Raw genomic sequence first — 25,500 nt, 5'->3', positions numbered from 1 at the left:
AGTATACCAGAACACAAAAGTCATCGGCCCTACAGTTTAAATAAAATTATTCTACCCAACTGCTAAACCACTGAATACCTTTTGGAATTATTGTTATGGTACATGGTATATAATTGTTCAATATATTATGTAGTTTTGCACTGTGCAATTAGTAGAACATTTCCATATTTGTTTGTTTTTCATCACAACTTTAATAGTTAAATTAATAAGATATACTGTATATATTTTACTTGAAATATCAAACAGGAGTATCATATTTGTTATTTTGTTGTTGTTGTTTTTTTTTATTTTACTTGTAAACAACCTGATCAAATACAATATGTTTTGGTTGCTAACCTTTTTAAGCTTCAACACGATTGGAATTTAGACTACTATTTATGGCGGCGGAAGATCATTAATTTTTTCCGTGATGTTTGACCAAAACCCATATCTCCAGATTAATAAATGGTGGTTGTGGTATTACCACAGATTAGTGTGTATTTGAAGGATTAGTAACACAAACAGTTGTATTGTCTAACTTAATCCTGATTAATTCTGGATTTTACTGTGTAGGCATGAATAAGCTTATCTACATAGCAGCTACAGTGAAATCTCCCAATACCAGACACCCTTGGGCTGGCCCTAGTCACATTTTCTGGAAGTCTGCTTTTTCTAAATGGTTCTGAAAGAGTCTGATATTGGAAATGTTAATTGTTATTTGCTAATTTTCAGCCAAGTGATTACTTGTTTTTACCATAATAAAAAAGATAAATTAAATAATGCATGCATGCATTTTAGAATCAAACCAATGCTTAATGAATTTTTCCTCAAAAACAATAAAATAGATAAATGTAAAGATGTAGATGTTAATAGATATATAGTTTGTGTATTTCAATAATGTTAATTTTGTAAGTAAACAACAGTAAAATAGTATTTTTTGATTAAAAAAAACATTTTTGTAACCAGTGTGAAACACCCTTTGTAAATTGTATAAAAGTGTGTTTGAAAATAGTTTATTATACTTTATGATTATTTTTTAAATTAAGTAAATATATCATATTAAGGAATTATTAATATGGCATTAAATATTTAATTTCAAAATATGTTTTTGTTTCTGATAAATTTTGTATTAAATTAATTCATGAATTTATAGAGTCTGGATTATTAAATCATGTGGTGTGTGTGTACATTTATCCCCATTGAGACATAAGGGTTTTTTAAATGTTGTATTTCATGTTTATGATTGCATATTTTGTACTTTTTTAATTATTGAAATTCAAATTTAGTGAATTGGGGCGAGCACTTCCAAAATGAATGCATCAAAGAATATAATAACTGTTATCCTGTCAACAAGTATTCAGTGAAAGTGTTTTTTTTTAATTATCTTATAATTAAAATTTTTTAAATAATATAGAATTATGTATATATTAGAATTCTTATTTAATTTTACTATATGCTGCTTTTAAATAAAAGTATACATTTTTGCTTTATATACAAAATATACATTTTAATAACAAATTTTTTATCTGCTTTGAGAAGAACATTATTTTGATTGCCAAACGAATCCTATGCTGATTAATTAAAATGTTATCAATTAAAAAGCTTTTATTCTAATCATTTTTTTGTAATTATTTGTACTAATATTTTAAATATTAAAATCATGATTACAAAAATGTTTAGCGACTATAGTTTGTGAATAATTTTGACCTGGTTACAATGTATGTTACAGTGTTATATATATTTGTTATATAGTAGGTATTGGATAATAGTACATTTGTATAACTGTATCTATAATAGATTACAATGTTGTTATTGTTTGCATGTTATGTATATGATATTTTTATTTGTGTGTTTTTGTTGCATTCCACTTGTTTAATCAATTAATATAATGTCAATAATATATGTTATTTGTATATTGTTATTAATTATGAATGAAATAATGTAATACTATTATAATATTAAATATTATTTAGTTGTTTGATGGTTAAATGATAGTAATTATACCACCTGAAACAGCACCACCTCAAAGCTTCAGAACAAGCACAAAGTAAACTCACTTTTAAGTTTCTTTTTGTTTTGTATAAATCCAATTGATGTTTTTATATAGTATACATTTTAAATCTATTTAATTACATTTAAGAAAACTTACATTGTTTGCAGATAAATATGTACTGTATATGCTGTTAGTTTTTGTATCAAATATGTAATCATTTTATGCATAATGTAGACAAGGATTCACAGGTTACCAAGGGTGGTCCAGGCAGTGCTAATATTATATTTATAGTACAGTATGTCAAACATAGATATCAAAAAGCTACCTACTTAGATAGTAGAGTGCTCACTGGCTAAAACCCAGGGGCCCCGCAGCATGAGAAGCTTCAATGCAACTACCTAGTGTTGGAGGGCCTCTTAGGAGTGCTAAACCAGGGACCTACCTTCTCCCCCTGTGTTATGCCACTGCATCTGGGTCTGCCCTGGTTACAAAGTATATTAAATTGTTTGCTTCATTTGTTTTAAAGTAGGTGAACCAAAGGTTTGGAATGATACCTCGTATTCCTAAACCATTCCATATTATAATAAAAAAAACAAATTAAACAAATTCATTAAACACCATTCCAAAAACAGCTTTTAAATTTCAATATATATATATATCTCTATCTGCAAATTTATATATATGATACTTCACGTTGTATTTATATCCGTTCAGAGCCCTCATGTATGGTAAACTTTCTGTTGACTGGGACAAGGAAATTAATACTCTACATAAGTATGCCCAGCCCATCAGTCCAAACCACTAATTTCCTTAAAGATCAATATTGGATGCCATAATTAAAAACTTTTATTCTGGTAATAATTATGTTATTTTGCATACCTAATACTGTATTCTATCCATACAGATGTAAGAATTTGGGCCAAATGATACTGTATATAAAGTTCTAATTTAAATTACGGCAGGACCAGTGCATGTTTGCTTTTGAATTAGGAGTCCAAGAAATATTATTTTAAATGGTAAAATTAAAATAATGGCAGTTGGTCTTCTTTTTTAATACTATATGTTTGAAATATTTGTATTCTCTAATAAATAATACAAAAATATGTTTTTTGTGTTTAAGTTCAGTATATTCACCGTTCAAGTTCATTGTACAAACTGTGTACCAATGAATCCCTGTACAGGGATTTTGTCGAAAATTGGCCAAATGTGGACCCTTTTATTTTTTGGCAAAACTTTGTCATAAGATGCTATAAGGTGATAATAATGCTATATACATGCATATAACGCTATATACGTGAACTTATAGTAATATTAGCTCATTTTGAAATGTTCATATTTTCCTCATTTTTCGAGAAAATCCCTGTATATAGTACAGGGATTTTGTCGAAAATGGGGCAAATATGGACCCTTTTATTTTTGGACAAAACTTTGTCATAAGATACCATAAGATGATAGTAACGCTATATACATGCACATAATCCTATATACGTGAACTTATAGTAATATTAGCTCATTTTGAAAAGTTCATATTTTTCCCATTTTTCGAGAAAATCCCTGTACTATAGTACAGGGATTTTGTCGAAAAATTAGGAAAATATGGACCCTTTTATTTTTGGACAAAACTTTGTCATAAGATACCATAAGATGATAATAACGCTATATAAGTGCACATAACCCTATATACGTGCACTTATAGTAATATTCGCTTATTTTGAAATGTTCATATTTTTCCCATTTTTCGAGAAAATCCCTGTACTATAGTACAGGGATTTTGTCGAAAATTGGGCAAATATGGACCCTTTATTTTTGGACAAAACTTTTTCATAAGATACCATAAGATGATAATAACGCTATATACGTGCACTTATAGTAATATTAGATCATTTTGAAATGTTTATATTACATGAATATTTCAATAAACTATTATAATTTGAATTACACTTTATTATTCGAAACTTGAACACATGTAGAAATAGAATACTGTAGAATATATACAAAGTCTTTTTATATAAATGATCTACCTGTTATCTATATGCACTGTCTTACAGGCCTTTCCGTTCTCTACTCGTTAATAGTGCCTATTTTTATTATATAATACTTTAAAGACAATTTTTCGTCTTAATCTTAATTGGATATTTACAAAATAATAACATTGCAAAGCATAATTTCATCTATAATTAATCTAAAAGTCAACAAATTGCTTATTCTAAAACAATCAAATCAAACAGCCAGTTTTAAACTAATTATTGAATTGAATTTATGAACAAATTTACAAAATCTATATTTTAAGTTACGTTCACACTTGTTGCATTTTAAGGAACAGAAGAAGGCGTCGTGTTGTTAAACAGAGTTGTCTTTCGCTCCGTAAAACGTAACCAGTGTGATTTTAGCTTTATTCTAAGGTGATAAAATGTTACAGTACAATGCACATACAAAATAAATGTATATATTTTTATTTGACAGTGAAAAAATACATAATATAGTCACCAATATGTTTTAGTATATCCAGCTTGCTCTCAGTTATCATTTTAAACAGGTTTCTTTCTAGTTTGACAAAAAAGTGTGATACGTGCCCAAATATGGTAGTGATATACCCAAAAATGGTAGTGATATATCATCATCATGTCCATATAAGGGCACATCACATTTTTTTGTCAAATAAAGTTTGATAGTGTAGACAGGACTTCAATTATTGTCTCCGCAAGGAATATCTGTTCCCAAATGACACTCCCTTTCCTCTCCATGACATAGAAGATGCTACTAATATTACAGCTAATTTGAATACAGTATGTATAAAGAATAAATAAATAAAAGTCTAACATCATTTTGTTGAAAATTGGTCTGGGTTTCACTGAAAGACATTTTGACAGAGTATGGATAAATAAACACTTCTACCAGATTTGTCAACGATTGGTCACTAATAAAGGACTATTTGAGAATACAGTTGCCAGCCAGCACCAAACTTACAAATACATAAAGTGGGTTGCTGTTTAGTAATATGTCTTTTTTACAGTCAAACTCTTTAACAACTATGACCAGACACATCAAGATTCCTCATTCAATAAGACTGTTTTACAACTAGTCACTAGAGACCTTCTGAATACAATTTCCAGGCACCATATACAATATCTAACTGTACTGTTATAAACTAAATAACATACTGAATCTCAGACTTAAACAATTAACTACGGTGACACTGATTTGAACATCTGCAAAAAGTAACTTGTTACAAGTTGTAACCAGGTTTGCGTGGTGTGAAGATAAATTGTGATGAATCTGTTTTTTTTATTTTGTTCAGAGATTTTCCGAGTTGTTACTGTGCATGTGTAATTGACCAATTGAAGTACATGGTGTTAATAATAGCACTCTCAACTATACAACAATTTGTTTATTATTCAATTCACAAATTTAATAGCAAGTTTGTAAAGATATATTTAGATTCATTAGCCACAGGCTTTTTTTGTATTCATTGTATATTGTATATAAATCAAAATATCAACCAACCAAATTTCATTTGTACCTCGTTGATAAAATGACAATAAATAATATTGTATCGTATCATATTTTCTCCCGATATTTTGTAAGGTTAGCGAATACGTGTATCAAAATATGATATAACTTGTAACAATTTTTGCAGTGTGAAAATTTATTAGTAACATGAATAAAAAAATTAGTTTTCCAAATGAGCCAAAGATTGAGATTTTGCTACAATATAGAGATCTACTATAGATTTTCATCTTAAGCTCTGTCTACACTTATCAAACTAGCTTGACAAAGAAATTGGGATGTGCCCAAATATGGCAGTAATATGCCCAAATACAGTAGCGGTATGACATCATCGTGTCCATATATGGGCACATCACATTCTTTTGTCACATGTCACATAAAGTTTGATAGTGTAGACAGAGCTTTATACAAAATATAATAAACAAATTTGCCTTCATGATTATTAAACCTATGACTGTTTTATAGTAGTTTCATTTCATTTTAATACAAACATCCTCTTGCACATAATAACCTTTAGAATTACATGAAACATTTCCTACAATCAACCTCATGACACAATTCATATTGCATATCCCTACGCCATTGCGTAACCCTGACTTCCGCATCGAAGGGCCACAAGAAGACGATCTTTTAGTTCCTCTTTACTCTTGTATTCAGGTAGTTTCAGCATATTTACACTTATATCAGAAATAATATAATAATTATAATAATAAGCAATTATAATTAGTTTGCATAATATTAAGTTCTGTCACTATGTGACAAAAAAATGTGATGTGCCCATATATGGAAATATCTTTACCATATTTGGGCACATCACCCTTTCTTTGTCAAACTAGTTTGATAGTGTAGTCAAAATAGCAACAAAATCATTGATTAAAGTCACATTCACACATTATTTTTGAAGCTCCATTTTGTTAAATATCAATGAATATTATACACCAAAATTAACATGAAATAAAACAAGGTTTATATGGCTTAAAAAGAGCATTTCAAAATCATTCATACAATATACTGTAGTTCTGCTGTTTTTAATTTAAATTAACTTTATTTTAATATTAAAATTTGCTTTCTATGAACTTTGTTTGCATTATTTAAACATTTAGAAATACTTTATTTGAAAAAAAAATGTACTTACCAGGTGCTTGTAGTGGGGAGGATGTTGTACTGGTAGTTCATAGAAGAGATGTTGAATTTAGTGACCCCACCCCCTCCGATGAGATTTGAGAAACCACCATGAGGTACACGTGAACTGAACAATAGAGGAAAATATATTAAAAACGAAACGATGGTAAAATGTGGCTTTACTCTCTGTTAATCAAACTGTCTGCTTATCACATTTTGAAAAATCGTTTTAAAATTGTTGTATTATTATATCATTTACAATAATTTATACGCTTTCAAATATTTTAAATAAAAATGACACCTATGTTCTGTATCTAGATCTGTATACTATACAATACTATATAGTACGTAATATAATAAAAGCTGAAAGATAACATTTTAAGAAAAATACTCACCTTCCTGTAGAAAATTGCAAAAGCAGAACTCTTTCTTCTGGTGTCATCTCAGACACTACTTCCCAAAACCACTAAAACAAAAAACACCATACTGTAAACATATTCTTTTGTTGACATCATGGAGAGTGGTGTAATGCATGGGGCAAAGGCCCCTGGTTTAGCACTCCTGAGGAGCCTTCCAACGCTGGGGACAGTAGTTGTATTTGGACTGCTTATGCTCTGAGGCCCCTTAAGCTCTGGGGTCCCTGGGTTTAGCCAGTGAGCAATAGCCATTACGCCACTGATCATGGAGGGATTGGAGAGAGATATTCGGAACAAATAAAAAATATAAGCAAATTACATTATCTGCAGCAAACATCAATTTACCTTGACAACCTCGTTTTCTTCATTGAAACAATCATTGTACACTGTGTTTTCCTTCCAGTCCGTCACATCAATAGAAGGCAGTCCAGAAAGTAGTAACTCCTGAAAAAGCAAAACATTGTAGTAAAATTCCCTAATCTACACTATCAGACTTTATTTGACAAAAAATGTGATGTACCCATATATGGACACGATGATGTCATATCACTACCATATTTGGGCATATCACTACCGACATTGGCCCTGAAAAGGCTTGCAAAATATTGTAGTAAATTTCCCTGATTTTCCATTGGTTTTAATAACCCATACAAACCATGTATCTTGTCTATACTCACCAATTCATACTCATTAAACAGCTGTAGTAGAGGTGGTGGGATAAACTCACTGAAACCACTTAAGAAGCTGTCAATCTGTGGTTGAATGGCTCTTGTCATGCGAAGTTCAGTGACGAGTTGTACATACTCATCCTGAAGTATGAAAAGTGAGATTTTTTTAAATATTTATGTATTTATTTAAACATGCAACTTTTGAGGACATATGTTTGATTATCCTAACCAGTCTAGGAAGTCCATCTTACAAAGAAAAAGAAAAATTGGAAAACAGTAGTTTAGTATAACTGAAATATAACACATAGAAGCCTGGGAGTGCTCTTACCATTTTTCTAGACTTAAGCCTAGGTTTATTCTACCCTCAATGACAGGCATAAAATATAGTGTATAAAACAAAAACAAAAGTAGTACAATTTGGATGCAATACTTAGAACTCTAGGGCATCTGGTTTTCCTTTATGTCTATATATTTCAATTCATTAAACTGACCTTGTTAGAATTGGTAACAGCTATTTTACTTCCTCCCGGCTTCAATTCAACTTCTTGTAACATACCAAATGCATCAGTCTGGACTGAGAATGTTAGCTCTAACCCAATGTTGTCGATGTTGTTATCAAGTATCCACTGAAATCATTAATATAGCATTGTAATACTGTAAAAGAACTGTAAAATACTGTACTGTAAGTTTTTAGTAACATAACCTTCAAACATTGACAAATTTATTATGGGAGTATGTTTCCATACGTGTTTGATCCAAAACAATGACTGGGGTAATAATGTTCAGCGCTTAGAGGTTTCACAACATTAAACGCTACAGTATATAAATCCAGGATATTATTATTATTATTATTATTATTTGTATAATTAATATAATACAGTGTGAATTGTCGGGACCCAACAAATTGGCCCTCATACATTTAACCTTAATATAGGTGTTCCCTTATATGGGTGTGACCCTCAAAGGCATCTCTCAATTTAATATAGGATACTTTAATATAGGATACTGTAATTGAAAAAAAAGTGTTCTGTATACTAAACCTGCAGATTTTTGGCATATTCCGGATCAATTGAAGATACATCTTTATAACTCACTGGAATACCTGAAGTAATCACAATTAGAAATAAAAAAAAGTTTATTCTGAGCATATGTAAACGGGATGAATTGTGTACAGGTTTAGACGACACATACCACAACTTTCTACTCCCATAAGGGTCCCTTCATGCCGATTGTTGCCACCAAATGGTGCCTGTTCGTCTGTCCACAACAACCGGGGCTGAATGCACCAGTAGACCGGGGTAACCCCTACTCTTCCGAAAGAGGTACAAGGTTATTTAAAGTACACACAAGCCAAATGTGTACACTGGACCTCCAGTTTTAAATCCTTATCCAACTTTTTCTACCACCATAACAATGGTCGGCCACTCGGCTCAACAAATTATATTACAGTTTTATAAAGGAAACTTTGAAATATGATCTTACCTAATAGATGCTTATAAAATGAGCGTGTGAAGTACGCATTGATAAGTTGTCGATGGTAGAGGGCTAATCCCAACACAGAACCAGCAAAACGAAAGAAGTTTAAGTGATCTGGGTTAACTGATGAATTGCTGTTGGGTTGGAATGTGGCACCTAAAGAAACAAACAATATAATGCTTGTTTAAAAAAATAAAATTCCATAAAAAAATATAAACAAATGTGTGAATAATCAAACATAATACATGCTAGAATATGAGGATGCATTAATTTTGCTAATTTGTACCAACATTGTGTGTATAGGCTAACACTTTTGATTCCCACAAACAAATTTGCCTAGTGGAAAATCGGCTTAAAACTGCATTAGGGTGAAGAGATTTGCTATGCCGTGAAAGCCTCAGTAAGCTAATAATAACTTACCATCTGCTGAGGGAGTAAAGAGTGCATAGTCAGGATTGAGAATTTCTTTCGACAGAATATCAAACCATTCACGCACTAGGCCTTGTCCCTGTCAACAAACAAAAACAGATTTATTCTAGGCCCAACAGAATAATAGTATGCAAGCTAGTACACCAAGTGAACCAAAGAGAAACAGTAGGTTTTACATATTTGAAATAAAACTTACCACACCCAACTCTCCTGCAAAATTCACTGCAATCGACTGCTTTAACTTTTTACTACCAGCCTTCTCCACTTCACTACAGCTGGTAGTGAAAAGATCATCTAAAAATGACAATTTAAAAATGTTGAAGTTTAAAGGGGGGTTCTGGGTTTAAAATTACTATTAAAAAATATCAAATATAATTGATTGTCTCTTGGACGATGAAAGTTTCAGTTATTATAAGAACCTGGTGAGGCAGAACGAAGGCTGTGAAGTGAAGCTAAAACTGTAAGTGCAGCTATGCCAATATGACACTGTGTTACAGAGTAGGAAATTACTAAAATGGTCAATACAAGGCCATTTTGCCAAGTAAACAATAAATTAACCAACCTCTTGTTACATGGATAACATCTGATGTAGGCCGACTAAGAAAATCTTCTTCTTTGTCAATGTGAAGATTCTCATAGAACCATTCAACACGATCATTAAAAGGCTGTGTCTGAATGATGCTCAGGAAGCATGCCATTAATTCAGGACACTCCAGTAAGAAATGAAAGTAATTGAATATTACTTTTGGATTTCTATAAATAAAATTATAAAATAAAAAATCTCTATCTCACCCTTTTTTCTGTTAATGTTCATTTGAACTTTCAGTAAAAATTATTTAAAATATAGGAGATTCAAAGTGCTGGAGAACGGAGTGTTGTAAATGGTTCCTCAGCTTTTTTGGTTATCTTAGGATATTTAATGGATCATTTTTGTGTGTAAAGCGCTTAGAAACATTGTAGTAGGCGCTGAATATTATTATTAAAATGGATGCATAAATAGTTAGTTAAGTTATATATGGTTTTAATAATAAGGATATAATATTTAATTGTACAACTGTTGGTTACAACTTTTAATACCAGTATATTATATTATATCATTTTTTTCACTTACTTTGTAACAAAAAATTTCAGAATCGTGTCATGGCGACAAACAAATTCTATGAACCGTGGAGGCGTCATTCTATAAAATAAGAGCATTCAGATTGGTTTAGAGTTTGTTAAATTTAAGTGTGAGTGTACAGACTTGAAAAAATTGGAGTCTATTATAAAAAAAACATAAAAATGAACAAACGATCACATGGCTTCCTAACAGAGGAATTCTTGTAGAACAAAGCAATATATTATTTGTTTAAAGATGCATTGTCCCCAAAAAATTTATATAGCGCTATTTCATGAAGATCAGAGCGCTGTGGACTTAGATGTTACCTTTTCAACAACATTCTTCTCCTCAATAACTAGTATGTGACATTAAAATGGCATATTCAACAAAAACTTTAATTTCGGGGGGACAATACATCTTAACATTGATAAACAATCAATTAAAATGCTACTTACGTTTGTTTCATTTGCGTTGAACAAGTTGTATAGAATGCCTGAATGACAGCACACACCCTATCAGCTGTGATTGGTAAAGTGTCGCTTTCCTGAAAGTTGTCAGTGGAAAGAGAACGTGCCATTGACTTCCTGGAAAGTTCTATGATCTTCTTGTCCTCAAGACTACCTTCTTTTAAGATAACTTCCTCAACATCCTCCAAAATCTCAGTTGTTTCAGTATTCACTTTTGGAAGATCATCTGGTGTGCTGGATACTGGATGGCAATTCACCTTTTCTGTTACTTTAGACTCAGTTTTCTGCTTGATTTTATTTTCAACCTTTTTATCTTCAGAAGGAATACTAGAGTTGTTTGATGTTTTATCGGTGTTATTGGTTTCTTTCGCCGTAAGAGGAAGCTTTTCTAGTTCATTTGCCATCAGTAGTAACCACTGTTCTAGTGTATTCCATAGTGCTTCTAAAGGCTGGCCAATAAAGAGTAAAATATTTAATCCAAATTGCCAAATAAAGTGCATTTTAAAAAAAGAACTAAAACTATCAGTAATGCATTCTAGTGAATCCTACCATTACCACACATGCCTTGAATAGAAATTTGGAGAGTTCTGATACCAAAGAAACAAATTATAAAAGGTCGGCCAATACCCTATAGATCCAAAAAAAAGCTACTTCCTACTTCCATGTCAAAGGTTATCTACAGAATTAATCCTAAAATAATGCCTTACCTGAAATACACTTGGAGGAGGTGAATATCTGTGGCTTCGTGAATCCTCTTTTGCAAAGAAAAACTTCTTGTACAGTTTAGTGAGGAGTCGAACGCATCGGTTCAATCCGTTTACTTGAACGTCAATGGTACTAGTATGACTTTCAAATAAAGAAAAAAATACTTACTTTACTGATAAATTTGAAACTTGCACAAAAAAGTCTAAATATAGACAATTTCTTTTCACAATTCAATAAAATAATTTTAATACACAGTGATTATAAAATGTAATGCTTTTAAACTTATTAAAAATTGACTTTACCTAAGAAGTTTGTGTCCAGTAACTGAGGCAAGATCTGCAAGGCCTTCCAGGATTGTGTTCTTTTCCTTAGCACCTTCTTCACATAGTTTACAATAGACTGACAGCAGCTGGAATATTAACAAGATGAGACATTAATGAATCTCTATCAAATACCCATTCACACTGCTTAGCACAAATAATCTATATAGCGCCATTCCAATGATCATTGCTCATGGCGCTGTGGACTTAGATGTTACACATTTCATTTCAACTACATGCTTCTCCTCTAAGGGTCATGTCAGTGCTGCCAATTCTAGCGCTCATTCATCTGTCCACAACAGTCTGGTATGGGAGGATGGGAGAGTTTTAATATCATTATTGAACAGGTTAAAGAAAAAACAGTAACACTTACCTTAGACTCATCAACCTTTTCATTGACACTAAACTGAATCAAATGTGTCCACAATTTAGGGAATGTTTTAAGCAGCAAGTTGCACACGTGTACATGACCACCCTGTGCGGCCTTCAACAACGGACTTATTCCATTTTCATCAGAGAAATGCTTTGCACTTTTATCTAACAGAAGACGAACTGCTTCCAACTGCCCATGACTGAAAACAATAAAATACTTTTTTTAAATAATATAGTGAAAAATGTAAATAGTTTAATTATTATGTGTATATAATGGAAATGAGAATACTAAAGGTGGGCGACACACTAAAAAAACAAAAACAAAAATAATTTAAATGGACGTTAAATAGATAATATTTACTGAACAATAAAAAGGATTGATGTCGTCCCCTCTGCCCCCCTCTAGCTCTCACAAACAAAATCCTAATCTTACCTGCATGCAAAGTAAAGTGCTGTTTGCCCAACAGAGTTGATCTTATTGACTCGTGCACCATGATCTAACAAACAGGCCACAGTCTGTAAGTAAAAACTTAATTTACGAATAGTGTGGTTGCACTCAGCCCAAAAAAGTATGGAACGCAAAAAGTGCAAACAAAGTGAATTGATAAATTATACTATTTAATATTTCTTAAGCCTTAAAAGGACAGGAAAGCAACATGAAGATTCAAGCTACTGTACCAAGAAGTATCAATATGAATACAAGATAGACAGGAGTTTCACCCTTAATCCTTGGAATAGAAAAGAACTTACTAATTTGTGACCATTTTGTGAGGCAACATGCAGAGCAGTTTGTCCCTGCCCATCCTATAACAAAAGAAAATGGTAATGTTTATTAATCATAATAATATAAATTAATAATAAAATATATTTTTATTTAGGAAAGATGGGAATTCTTTAACACTGCCATATTGATGAATAAAAATGCCTATCTGACCCTTGACATTTTGTTTAATCAAAACTGGCATTGCTGTTTTCTGTGTAATTCAAAATAAAATAAACTATGTTACTATGAAAATAAAAAAAAAACTATGTAAAAATATGATTAAATACAGCAAATATTACAGTTTAAACATTAAAATAATAATTTGAACAAGATTACCTCAACATCTACATTTGTAACATATTGAAAGACGTCTATTAGAGCCTCAGAGCGGCCATTTACAGCAAGCCAGTGAATCTAAATATAAATTTAAAAAAACAAAGCTTTTTAATAAGCTGGGAGCTTAACATTTAAACCGGATGCATGTGTACTGGATATAATAATAATATACAGTAATATAGGATTATCACCAAGTTGATAAACAAAACAAATAATTCATATCAAAAGACTATGTCCAAAAAGTTGATAATTGATGTAATTTACTTGTTGTGTGCTAGTCATGAATTACAAATTTATCAGATGTTTTCTGTCTATGTCATTGACAATAACATAACATAACATACATTAAAGTGGGATACACAAGTTTAATAATCGTACCATCGTTAGGCCTTCATTATTGCATATATTAACATCAGCTTTGTACTCTAATAGCTTTGTCATACACCTTTTCTTTCTGAAAAATAAGAATATTTTTATTGATCTATTTCCATAAAATTGATATGATATTTGCAATGAATTAGACCATTTTACTATACATTTATTTGTTTGAAATAATCTTTTATCTGCATAAAAATCTTATTGTCTGGAATAAAAACTGGGCAACAATAAAGTATGTGAATATTAAAGCTTATGTGAAACAAATTGAGTAAAGCTAGGTAGGTAGACAGTGGTGTAACGGCTACAAGCGCTCACTGGCTAAACCCATGGGCCCCTGAGCTTATGGGTGCCCCTGAGCAGTACCCAGAGGAAAAAAACAGTCATTAACAAATGATGAAAATGGCTAAAAATGCCCAAGGTCTCCAGCGTTGGAGGGCCACTTAGGGTTTCTAAACCAGAGGCCTCAGGTCTCTACGTTACACCACTGTAGGTAGACCTACTCAGATCACTGTAAACAATGAATGGTTATTTACCCGTTTCTAGCTGCTAAATGTAATGGGGTGCAGCCTGCTATGTCTTGTACATTCGGTGATGCACCTTTTCTTAATAGGATGCATAAAACCTCATAACTACCACAGCTGGGGAAGAAAACAAGTGTTTCAAACATATTTAATATTTGATAATGATTAAATGATGACATTAAAAACCACAATACATAACAGGATAATTATCAGTAATAAAATGAAGATGTCAATTATAGATGATTTAATGATTATGAAAATGACGATAAAAGTAATGATTATGATGTCAATATTGATGTTGAGGCACATAATTTGATACCAAGGCTTATAATTTAATTTTTTAAATGTTTCATCAATTGTACTGTGATTTTGTATTTTAAGATTATTTAAATATTTGGGATTTGGGATTTCTACTTTATGTACAGTACATTGAGGTTTTATAATATTCTGTGCTTTAAAAGAACAAATAAATTAAATAATTATAATATGTGTATATGTGTTTGAAATATATGAAGTATTGAGACAAATTTCAGCTACCCCAACATTATTGATGATGTTGTGTTGTGGATTAAGAATATGATTATGGTGGATAACACACCACAGAGACCAAGATACTGTATATTAATATATTAATGGATGACATACTTTGCAGCAATATGTAACAAATTTCGCTGTGCTCTACCAAATACAAAGTTGACATCAAAACTGGAACTACTAAGAAGATCAGAAACTGATCTGAAAGAAAAAAAATGAATATAAACAGATTAAAATTTAGAAATTGATTATTATTTTTTTTTTTCCATCTTTTATCAACATTAAACTGATCTACTGTAGTCCTTGCAACCAGATTTCAACTCTACTCAACTAATAAGTTGCACAACTCCATTACCGTCCTTAGTATGTAAGTTGTATGTAAATTGTTTTCATTGTAATTTGAATTGGACTGTTTGTTATAACAGGGAAGAGTTAAATTACAACTGTTCCCTGGTTATAACAACACTTCTGGAGCCTTTCTGCTACAAGATCGTGTTGTATGCAGGTTGCAGAGATACAGCATTAAGCTTGGTTCCCACTAGGACGTAACACAACCCAAAATGATTTGACCAATCACAAGTGATGGATTATTTGAACAGTCGCTTATGATTGGTCAACTCGCTTGCATTGCGTCTACATCATTGCGTTGTCACACTTTAGGTGTAACAGGAAATTGTGTGCAATTCCAGGGCACAGGTAATCAACAGACAATCGGCTGCAACTAGTCTAGCTTTTAAATCACATAAACAAATCAATTGATTCTATATTTTCCTGTTTTTAACAAGTTGTTGTTTTATCCTTGTCTAATTTGACTCATTACATTACTTTCCGTGTCCGTTGGGTCCATTTTAGTTTCACTTTAAAGGCAATATTTCCCTTTCTTTAAAGTTTTAATTATAGTATTAAAATTACCTATGTTGATTGGCTATTATCATAGGCATGAGTACATATGCTGCTGCTTTGGAGTCTGAAAAAAGGAGATATTAAAGAATTAAAATAAATGTTTTAAACTGTAATTATTTACATAATATAAAAATGGAATAAAATTAAATAGTAATACTGCAGCATTTAGAATGTTCACTTGAAGAAGGAAGCAATTGTTGATTAGATAGAAATATAAAAACTATCAGTAGCAAGCAAAAGGTTAAAAACAGATGAGGCAAAGATGCTTTAAATATAATTATTAATATAAAATATGACGATCTCTGCTGGGGAATTGAGGTGGGTGGTGAAAATTTCAGACGAGGCAAGTGCATCAAAACCAACAAAGTGTCCTATAAATAGGGTTGGAAATAGCGTTTAATATTTCCCATTGTTCATTTCAATGTGTCTCCTTATAGGGATTTCGTCTGAATATCGGTGTTCCAAAGATGATTCTACAGCATTCAAATTAATTAATATTTATAAGTTGAATGATGAGGATAATAATTAATATTTCCATGAATAATAGGAGTCAGTAGAGAAATGGGAGACAGTTCCTATTTTTTAAATTCTAAACATGAAGGTATTTTACAAAATATATTTCAAATTTGTAGAAGAATCTTAATAAGAAGGTAGTTGAGTACCGATCGATATCGATGAATGATAGTGATTAAAACATGAAATATGAATATTTATATTTAATATAAAAATTTCAATTTACTTACCTTTTGGAAGTTCAACTGTTCGAGCATTGCGGAGTGATCTAGCCAACCTCTGTATTGCCTCCATCATTTGTAATAAAAGCCGGGTAGGCCTAGGGTAGGGGTTAATAAACACAAGGTAGATAGAGCAGTAAATCCACCACTCTACCTCTAACTACAACCTAGCTAGGCCAGAGTAGGTAGTATCTGCTGTGAACAAGCCTACTAGGTAGGCCTATCCTGACACTAGCTAACTAAGAATAGAAGAGTCTAGCTTCTGTGTAGTGCTAAAAGTTAATCACAGCATGCACAATGGATAAGAATCTTGGCATCAAAAACACCTTATTGGATCATGAAAACCATGCCACTAAAATGCTAGCCGCTGCCTTGAAATAATAGTTAAAAATATCTCTGATGGATCACTTCCGTAAACATTGTGATCTGAAGTATCCGTGTCAATAACTGAAACGGCTATTCGCACGACGGCTGGTGATGATAATGGAAATCTTTTCATATGGGTTATTCACACGGTTGAAAATCATCTCCAATGAACAACGTATTTTAAAAACGAAATGAACAACGTTTTACATTGAACTGAAACTTTAGTTTTTACCATCTAACTAGTTTACTTTAATCATTTTACGATAACCATTTTTTCTTTATTTTAGGGCTTACGTAAAAAAATCAAATCAAATCAAATTCTTTAATACATCAAAACACATTTGATAAAATTAACATCAAGATAAACGATAAAAACAAGGAACAAACAACAAAGAGAAAGAACAAAAGAAAGTTAATTATGTCTCCTAAAAAAGGCGGAGTTCACAAACTTAATAACAGGTAAAATAATGTCGAAATCTTGAGCGCCCATAAGAAATATAATTAATAAATTATTGTTAAGGTGATCAAAATGAGTTGCACTCTCTCTAACTTCTCTATACAAATCATAACGTAAATCCGAATAATAACAATTGATTAGAAAATTAAATCCATCTTCAATTTCGTTTCTATTACAAAGGGTACATAGTCTATCAGAGGGCAAAGTACGGGTATGGCGCCCCTTTTCAATCATCAATGAATGAGCACTTGTTCTTAATTTAGCAAAATTTGAACGCATTTAATATTAAATAGTTGACAATAATTTTCAGTGACAAATGTATTCTTAAATAGGCAATAAGTGCGTAAATAATATAATAAATTTGGACTTAAGCGCATAAATGCATTTTAAGCCTCTGCGCTTCACATAAAAATAAAAGTATCCATGAAATAAATAAATAAAAAAGAGCACTAAAAATGAATGGATCTTAAACTGAATTGAATATGGTTTATCGAGGGTGAAAATATGTGTTGAAAAGGCGAGTTTTAAAAGCTGTTTAAATATGGTGGTTGTGTTGGCCTGTTTTATACAGTACAGTATTCTGTATTATTCAAAGAACTTTCGCTCCATGACTAATTTTATATTTTACTATATACAGTAGACACACACTCCAACTGTATTATATGTGTAGATGGCGATATACCTTAAATCCTCGCTCAAACCCATACGTTAACTTAAATAAAGTCCGCGTACAGTCACTGGAATTCATAGTCCAGTTTTGCACAGTTTGTAGTACGGTATTGCATTTTATTTTTGCCTGAATTGTTACACTGTGCGTTTATTTACGAATTCATGTAACCTTATAGGCTGAATGTTTTATAAATTAATGTAATTCGGAATATTGGTGCATTTATGCGTGACGTTAGCGGTCGTATTTATGTTTATTTAAGGATTCGTGTAAATTCAAAATGATATTAGAATATGATTATTTCAAAATAGCATTGTATTGATGCATGTTCCACTTTAAAACGACGGAAACGATTCCTTGTGCACTTTGTTGTTGATAATCATGGGTCGTCTGGGTACAGAAATCTATAGAAACACGACACGGCGCCTAATGTCCTAATCAATTCATAATTATCATCGGTTGATAAAGGTATACCTGTTGTGACTCAAATTACAAATCATTTACATACCCAGGCCTTACTAATTGCTTCGCGAATCAATAAAGTCAATAAATCTGGAACTAACCATATTAATGCATGGTATCTCGCATTCTATTGGCCTACATCTTAAGCACGCTTTTATAATATATTCTGGTCTGTTGGAGTGTTTTTTCCTTTTCATTATACGCCGAAATGAGATGTACTTTAAAGATTGAAAACGACAAATCCTTAATTGCTGGTTTTAGACAATTTCAAGTAGAGGCTAGGTTTTTTAGAAATCACTTCATGTCACGTTTGACATTGATAATGTATATAAGCAAATGAATTATAATAATGTGAAGCCTGTCTGCGACAGTCACCTTGGTATCACCTTTAATACAAATTAATTTTAGATTGGAAGGCCTACTATAGGCTTACTACCATTTTTCAATTCAACTGTGGGGTGACCACTTAAAGATTATGAACATGTAAAACCAAGACTTGACTTTCGAATTTCATATGAAAACCGACGAGGAAAGTGGCTATCTCTCACCAACATGGACCTGTGTAGCCGACATAACACAAGTATATCTCTGACCATAAAGATATTATTTATAGTGCTGCTGATACAATATCTGTTAGTAGTGCGTCGGAGAGATTGTCTACACTATGAAACGTTATGAAAAAAAATGTGATGTGACCATGGACACAATGATGTCATATCAGTAGTCAGTACCATATTTGTGCATATCACTACCATATTTGTGGGCACATCACACTTTTTTAGTTTGATAGTGTAGAAAGAGTTTTAGCCCTATTATCAGACAGACCCCGTTTCTATCTGTGATATAGTAAGTGTAATTGTGAATTCTATGAGAAAGATACAGCGTGTTTAGGCATAGGCCTATAAAATAAATGTTTATGTATACGATATTTTTAGTCTTGGAACACGAGAGACTTATCTATAATAATTCGGTTTCTCTTTGATGTTCTTTGTGACCATTTGTAATAATCAACACGCTCTTGTGAAAATTACATTTGATTAATAACACTTAACGACAGCGATAATTAAAACAATTCTGCGTTACTACATTCAAAGATCTGACTCAGAGAGTGGATCACACTGCGAGTGACTGTGATAAACCTATTTTGTATAGGCATATTCGTTAAGTTATGCTTATTGAACTATTTTTAAGGGGTGTTTCACACTTTATATTTAAGTGGTAATTATCAGTTTTAGACATCTGTCTGAATTACTAAAAATGAAAAAAAAAATCTAAATTTAAACGAAGATTACGGCTGTGTAGTATAACAACGAACGAGATCTCCACTTTGTTTCCTTTTTATTAAAAACACAAATATACCAAAAATACAAAATAATTATTATACATAACGTAGCTCTTATTTTCAATGTTATATCAATCAAAAATTAAAATAAAAGTGTTAGCATGGTATAAACGTTAGATCTCGAGTAGTACAACAGCAGTGAAGTCAACTGATACTAAGTATCCGTCAATGACGGCCATGTGTATTCAGAAGAAGACGACTACAAGAACAGTAACAGAACAGTAACGTAAACAGCACCGTCTAAGCTTGGTTCCCACTAGAACGTAACGCAAGGACGTAAACGCAACGCAAGCGTTTTAACCAATGACAAGCGAAGTTATAGACAGTTAGCAATTAAAAGCGAATAAGCCATCGCTTGTGATTGGTCAATTCACTTGCGTTGCGTTACGTCCTTGCGTTGCGTCGCTAGTGGGAACCACGCTAATCAACACCGATTCTGTAGTTGTTTAGTATACGATCTCACTGACGATCGCAAGTCATCTAGATACGTATCTAGATGACTTGCGTCGGTCAGTGAGACTTTATTTTTTGACAGCTGCAGAATCGGGTGAACGTATAGTGTAAAAAAAACTTTAGATATCTACTCTCAGTTATTAATATGTTTTATTTTATTGTTTATAAATGACACGCTAAGGGATTCAAATATATTGTGGATTTCGTGTTAAGGAGTTTCATAGCATCATGAAACGTCATGGTAACCAAACATAAGAGCATTTGAGACGAGCCACTCTCATCGAGTTTTAATTATATAATATTGAATTATCAATTCTTGTGATTTCGCGAAAATAATGGCCGTGAAAGAAAGACGCAAAAACAATTTATAAGTAATAAAACATTTAAGACTGCAAAAGTGAAGAGTGCTAGAACGGATAAGAGGGACTAGAACAGAATGTCATCACGTATATAGGCCTATTCCTAAACCGATCTTTAATTTCGGTTTTAAAGGCTAAACATTTGCAAAAACATTAATAATAATCCCAGAGCCGTACGCAGGGGGTTGCAAAAGGTCCACATTTTATAGGGTCTTAAAATAAATCTGTAGTGTATTATACATTATATTATGAAAATGGTCCAAAATATATTAATCCGCACCCACCCAAATAAAATCCTACGTACGGCCCTGAATCCTGTACTTTTGTCAGTGGTAAAGCAGAACAAGTGTCGTTGGGTTGGGCTGTACAAAATGGTTCACTTATACCACAATGACTAAAGGGCCTTTCACACGGCGCCGGAAACTCCAATCTAACGTCAATGTTTCGTTTTCACGCGGCTACGCGCTTATCGACTGGCGCAAAAAACCGAAACATTAATGTTCGATTCGCCGGTCCGGAAATGTGCCGGAACAGGTGTGAAAGACGTATTATTATCAACCAATTTATTCTTGATTGTTTTTTTTATTGTTATTGATATAAATAATTTCTGATTACCTTACCTTAACTGTTTTTTTAACGGTCTCGGCTTAAAAGCTTTGCTTATTTTGAGTTAAATTTCCATAAATTTTTTATGAAAAAAGTTATTTCCATAACTTTTTTTTATGACCTATTTGTACATATTCTTAGTTTTATGGAATAAATTGATTTTGATTGATTTATTAATTATTTCATTACATTGACGTATTTCATAAGAACGGACCTACCATGCAGAACTAAATCGACCGCTAAACTATAAGCTTAATATTATGAAACTTTTATTTTGAAAGCGTTTGGCTATGACATGAAATAAACATAACAGTCATTTCAATTCTTTTGATTCATTGTCCGACGAAGTCATTACTTGGGCCTATAAAATTGTACACTTATACCACAATTACTGTCGTATTATTTCATCACGTTGACGTATTTATATTTCATAAGAACTACATCATGCTAAACTATGACTTTAATATTATGAAAAATAACAATCTTTTGGCTATGACATAAATGAACATTTATTTATTCTTTTGTTTCACCGTCCGACGAAGTCATTATTTGGGCCTATAAATAATAAAAACAAACGCCATGCAAAAATGATTATTTCTATAAATAATGAAAAAGAACGAGATTGAAAAGTGATTATTTATAAACAAAATGAATGACGCGCCAGAGAAGAGTGAAATTACACCCCAACACTAATTACACTCTTCCGTGGACGTGCGAACTGATGAAATATAAATCAAATTAAATAATTAAAATCAATAAACAAAAATATTTTACCTTTTAATAGTGCATTCATTACTAATCTTGTATCGTTTTTAATTGTTGTGTATGGTGGGGGTTTTGTGAGATTTTTCTTTTCAAAATTAGGCCACTACTATCTCCGACGCATTAAAAAAACAATATTAGGCCTATACAAGCACGTTCCTGTCGTGAATGAGACATATCAGTGGTATCGGAGGAGAAAGTTAGGCCTACGCAAAAAATGTTTGCAATATTATAAGAATACAGATATCAATATAATATTGAAGTAGAAAGAAGGTAATAGTATATGCATATAGGCCTAGCTGTAGTAGATGTAGTCTAACTTGTGAATAGTTTTTATTATTGTGATGCCTTGAGATTCATACCGTCCAGAATGATCCGAGTCAGCCATTTATCTGATTAAGGCATTAGGGAGACACTAAACCACCAACTACTGTAATGGTAATTCCACTAAGATAGATTGATTGAATAAGAGATCCGTGAACGTTATGACAACGAAATGATGATCGGTAATGACATTATATCGGTCATAAACTGAAAGCAGGCACGCCGCTCAGTGATGGATTCTGAAATGACTTTCTAACAAAAATAAGACAGTTAATGGTGCACTAGTAGGCAACGGCAGGTTTAGAGGGATACCCTTTGTCCTGGTAAAATATTTAAGAAAGCGTTAGGCCTACATTTAAAAATTTAAACTAAAAATACAAGCTTCTAGAGAGATTCTCCACAAGTTGTGGCCCTATTATGCGGTATTCACTGCCAAATGTTTGCGTGAGTGCGTGTACAAAACAGACCCGGATGTTTTGTTAATGACGTAAGAGTAAAAGATCTGGTAGACATCACATAGTAGATGATGTAATTCTAATAATGGTCGCTTTGGGGAGGTGATCGCTTACGAGATGGTCGCTTTTGGGAGGCGTTTGTAAAATATATATTCTACACTGGCGATATTATAACTATAGCTGTGAGGCAATTATGCTAGCTGTTGACCGTGCTACATTAGCTGGTGTTGATTTTTTAAATATTTTATAAATAAGCTGTTGGTGTTTCTACATTCTGGAGTGGTTGTTTTACATTAATGGTTATTACACATTAGCTGGCGTTTCCTACTAGTAAACAACAGCCAACAGCATTCATCAAATTTCCGTTACAATATTAAGCAATAATCTCACAAAAATGTATCATCCTTGTAGAATTAACTCCTCTTTTTGGGATAAGATTTGTTGATATCACTCGTCGACGTGACTGTCATAATGCGACCGTATGGTTATCAAATGTTTCTGTTTCACGTATTACAAGGATTTACAAAAAGAGATTTAATTTCTGAATTTGTGACAGATCAAGATTGATCGTTTAATTTACTTGATAATAAAATATTTGTCATTACCTTCATTTTCAAGAGTATATAATAATCTCACAAAAATGTATTATCCTTGTAGAATTAACTCCTCTTTTTGGGATAAGATTTGTTGATATCACTCGTCGACGTGACTGTCATAATGCGACCGTATGGTTATCAAATGTTTCTGTTTCACGTATTACAAGGATTTAAAAAAAGAGATTTAATTTCTGAATTTGTGACAGATCAAGATTGATCGTTTAATTTACTTGATAATAAAATATTTGTCATTACCTTCATTTTCAAGAGGTATAAGATTGTTTAGCAAAGCCTAGATTTCCGGTTAATGTTATTCAATTGCTGTAATTACGTCACATATAATTACGCACTTGACACTGATATATTTCATCTTCAAAAGGCATTACTTTTGTTGACTGTGACACGGTACATCGTTACATGCTTTATACATATTTGATTAAGTGTTTTCTGTCACATTCGGTAAATAGGAAAATAACAGTATAATGATCATAATTTATCGTAGTCTAGACTATCGTATATTAATGTTTGAGACCCTAATTGATGGCTCAGATACAATGACGTAAAGAAATCATATTTATCCGTAATTATTACTATACTATATTGCTATTAGTAGTGCCAGTGCAATGTTTATTGAACATGGTGTCCCTTCCTTGAGTAAATGCGAAAATCTACCTATGGTTTCATGCAACGTATGTTGAATAGTGGTAACATTCTTGTTGCTTGTGTTTGCAAACATATGCTCCATAACTCCAAATGTATTGTAGATGGAGAAGCATTCTATATACTTAAGTTTAGATTTTTCTTTTTCTGTTTATAAGTTTATTAATATGGAGAAGAAATTGAAATTAATCATGAGCTAATCTCTGCTGTTGAAACATCATTGGTAGCCTACATACACAGTATGGTTAATTGAACCAAGTATCCAATGTTAAGCACAGTTAAGCGTGTCTTAATTTTTATGCAATTTTACCATGATAATTTAGAAAAAAATATGACATTGCTTTCCGCACTGCTTTCTAAGCTACATGGTGACAATTATTGTTGGACACATTTCTTACTTCAATCATCGTCGGCTTCGTTAAAACACCTCGTTGTTCCTGATATAATTACGTCACTCCATATGCCTACCACAATTTGTATAAATAAGTTTAGACATTGTAAATTGTTAAGATAAGATACATCGATCCTCATTAGTTGTTGTATACTCCTCAACAATTAATGAACTTCTCCTAGAACTTGAACAAGAATTGCTCTCTGATGTGCGGCCTGAGAAAATTGCGGGTAAGCTTCGTCGTCGAGTTGACACTTTTGGAGATAGAAACGCGTCAACTTCAACATTACATTCTTTTAATGTTTTAAAGAAAATTTCTTCAATGTTCTGATTTAATTTTGTTGAAACTACAATATGCTTACCATCATTCACATCCAGAGACAAGTCTGCCTCCGCTTTAGATACTTCCCTTTCTTCGATATCGTCTTTGTTTCCAACAATAACAATTGGAAAGTTTTCGTCTTTTTTTTCTTTTACAAGTTGTTGACGCAAAGCTTTAACCTCTTTAAAAGATTCATAGTCTGTGAACGAATAAACGAGAATGAACGCGTCAGCTGAAGCGATATAAAGCGTTTGCATGGCAGGGAATGCAAACGAGCCTGACGTGTCCACTATTTCCAATCGAACAGTCCGTGTGTTATCCACGCTTTTATAATCACGACAGAAAAATCCTTCAACCGTTGGTTTGTATTTTTCCTCAAAGTTCCCATTAAGAAATCGAGAAATGATAGATGTTTTGCCAACTTTTGCTGCTCCCATTACAACAACTCGAACAGTTTGAAGAGAATGTTTGCTATAATCGTATGAGTAAGCTTTCCTTGTTAGCATGTTCTCTCGTCGACGAGAGGCCATCATGTGTTATGCTCACAAGTGATCAT

At 32.2% G+C, this 25,500-nt stretch overlaps 2 protein-coding genes across 3 annotated transcripts in view; both read right to left on the bottom strand.

Annotated features, from left to right (window-relative positions):
- The window catches only part of LOC144845068 (E3 ubiquitin-protein ligase HACE1-like), an 83,412-nt gene extending 66,572 nt beyond the window's left edge, over nt 1-16,840 (bottom strand). The window contains exons 1-24 of one of the 2 annotated variants that reach the window (XR_013612491.1): nt 16,732-16,840; nt 15,998-16,052; nt 15,197-15,286; nt 14,564-14,668; nt 14,031-14,106; nt 13,653-13,730; nt 13,304-13,357; nt 12,987-13,069; nt 12,555-12,753; nt 12,164-12,270; nt 11,864-12,002; nt 11,145-11,605; nt 10,702-10,770; nt 10,153-10,343; nt 9,787-9,884; nt 9,582-9,669; nt 9,168-9,317; nt 8,726-8,787; nt 8,177-8,311; nt 7,695-7,826; nt 7,363-7,461; nt 6,997-7,067; nt 6,615-6,728; nt 3,914-6,156 (exon numbers count right to left, since the gene is read on the bottom strand). Coding sequence is in view for 1 of the 2 variants with exons in the window: in XM_078702204.1 (XP_078558330.1) it covers nt 6,054-6,156; nt 6,615-6,728; nt 6,997-7,067; nt 7,363-7,461; nt 7,695-7,826; nt 8,177-8,311; nt 8,726-8,787; nt 9,168-9,317; nt 9,582-9,669; nt 9,787-9,884; nt 10,153-10,343; nt 10,702-10,770; nt 11,145-11,605; nt 11,864-12,002; nt 12,164-12,270; nt 12,555-12,753; nt 12,987-13,069; nt 13,304-13,357; nt 13,653-13,730; nt 14,031-14,106; nt 14,564-14,668; nt 15,197-15,286; nt 15,998-16,052; nt 16,732-16,798 (2,826 nt within the window). In the remaining variant the exon portion in view is untranslated. Of the gene's footprint in view, nt 1-3,774; nt 6,157-6,614; nt 6,729-6,996; nt 7,068-7,362; nt 7,462-7,694; nt 7,827-8,176; nt 8,312-8,725; nt 8,788-9,167; nt 9,318-9,581; nt 9,670-9,786; nt 9,885-10,152; nt 10,344-10,701; nt 10,771-11,144; nt 11,606-11,863; nt 12,003-12,163; nt 12,271-12,554; nt 12,754-12,986; nt 13,070-13,303; nt 13,358-13,652; nt 13,731-14,030; nt 14,107-14,563; nt 14,669-15,196; nt 15,287-15,997; nt 16,053-16,731 lie in introns of those variants that run through there. The other variant, XM_078702204.1, reaches the window with a different exon arrangement.
- Nucleotides 16,841-24,466: 7,626 nt separating this feature from the next.
- LOC144845113 (ras-related protein Rap-2a-like) lies at nt 24,467-25,500 on the bottom strand. The gene has a single exon (XM_078702266.1). It carries the CDS (start codon nt 25,475-25,477, stop codon nt 24,737-24,739), a length of 741 nt encoding a protein of 246 aa, XP_078558392.1. The 5' UTR covers nt 25,478-25,500; the 3' UTR covers nt 24,467-24,736.

The sequence above is a fragment of the Antedon bifida genome, chromosome 6 (assembly GCF_963402885.1).
Source record: "Antedon bifida chromosome 6, ecAntBifi1.1, whole genome shotgun sequence".
In the NCBI taxonomy this organism is placed as follows: domain Eukaryota; kingdom Metazoa; phylum Echinodermata; class Crinoidea; order Comatulida; family Antedonidae; genus Antedon; species Antedon bifida.
This window is presented reverse-complemented; position numbering and strand designations above follow the sequence as displayed.

Bases quoted from the DNA above. Each gene is read 5' to 3' on its own strand.
- LOC144845113 (XM_078702266.1), bottom strand. From the start codon at position 25,477: ATGATGGCCTCTCGTCGACGAGAGAACATGCTAACAAGGAAAGCTTAC.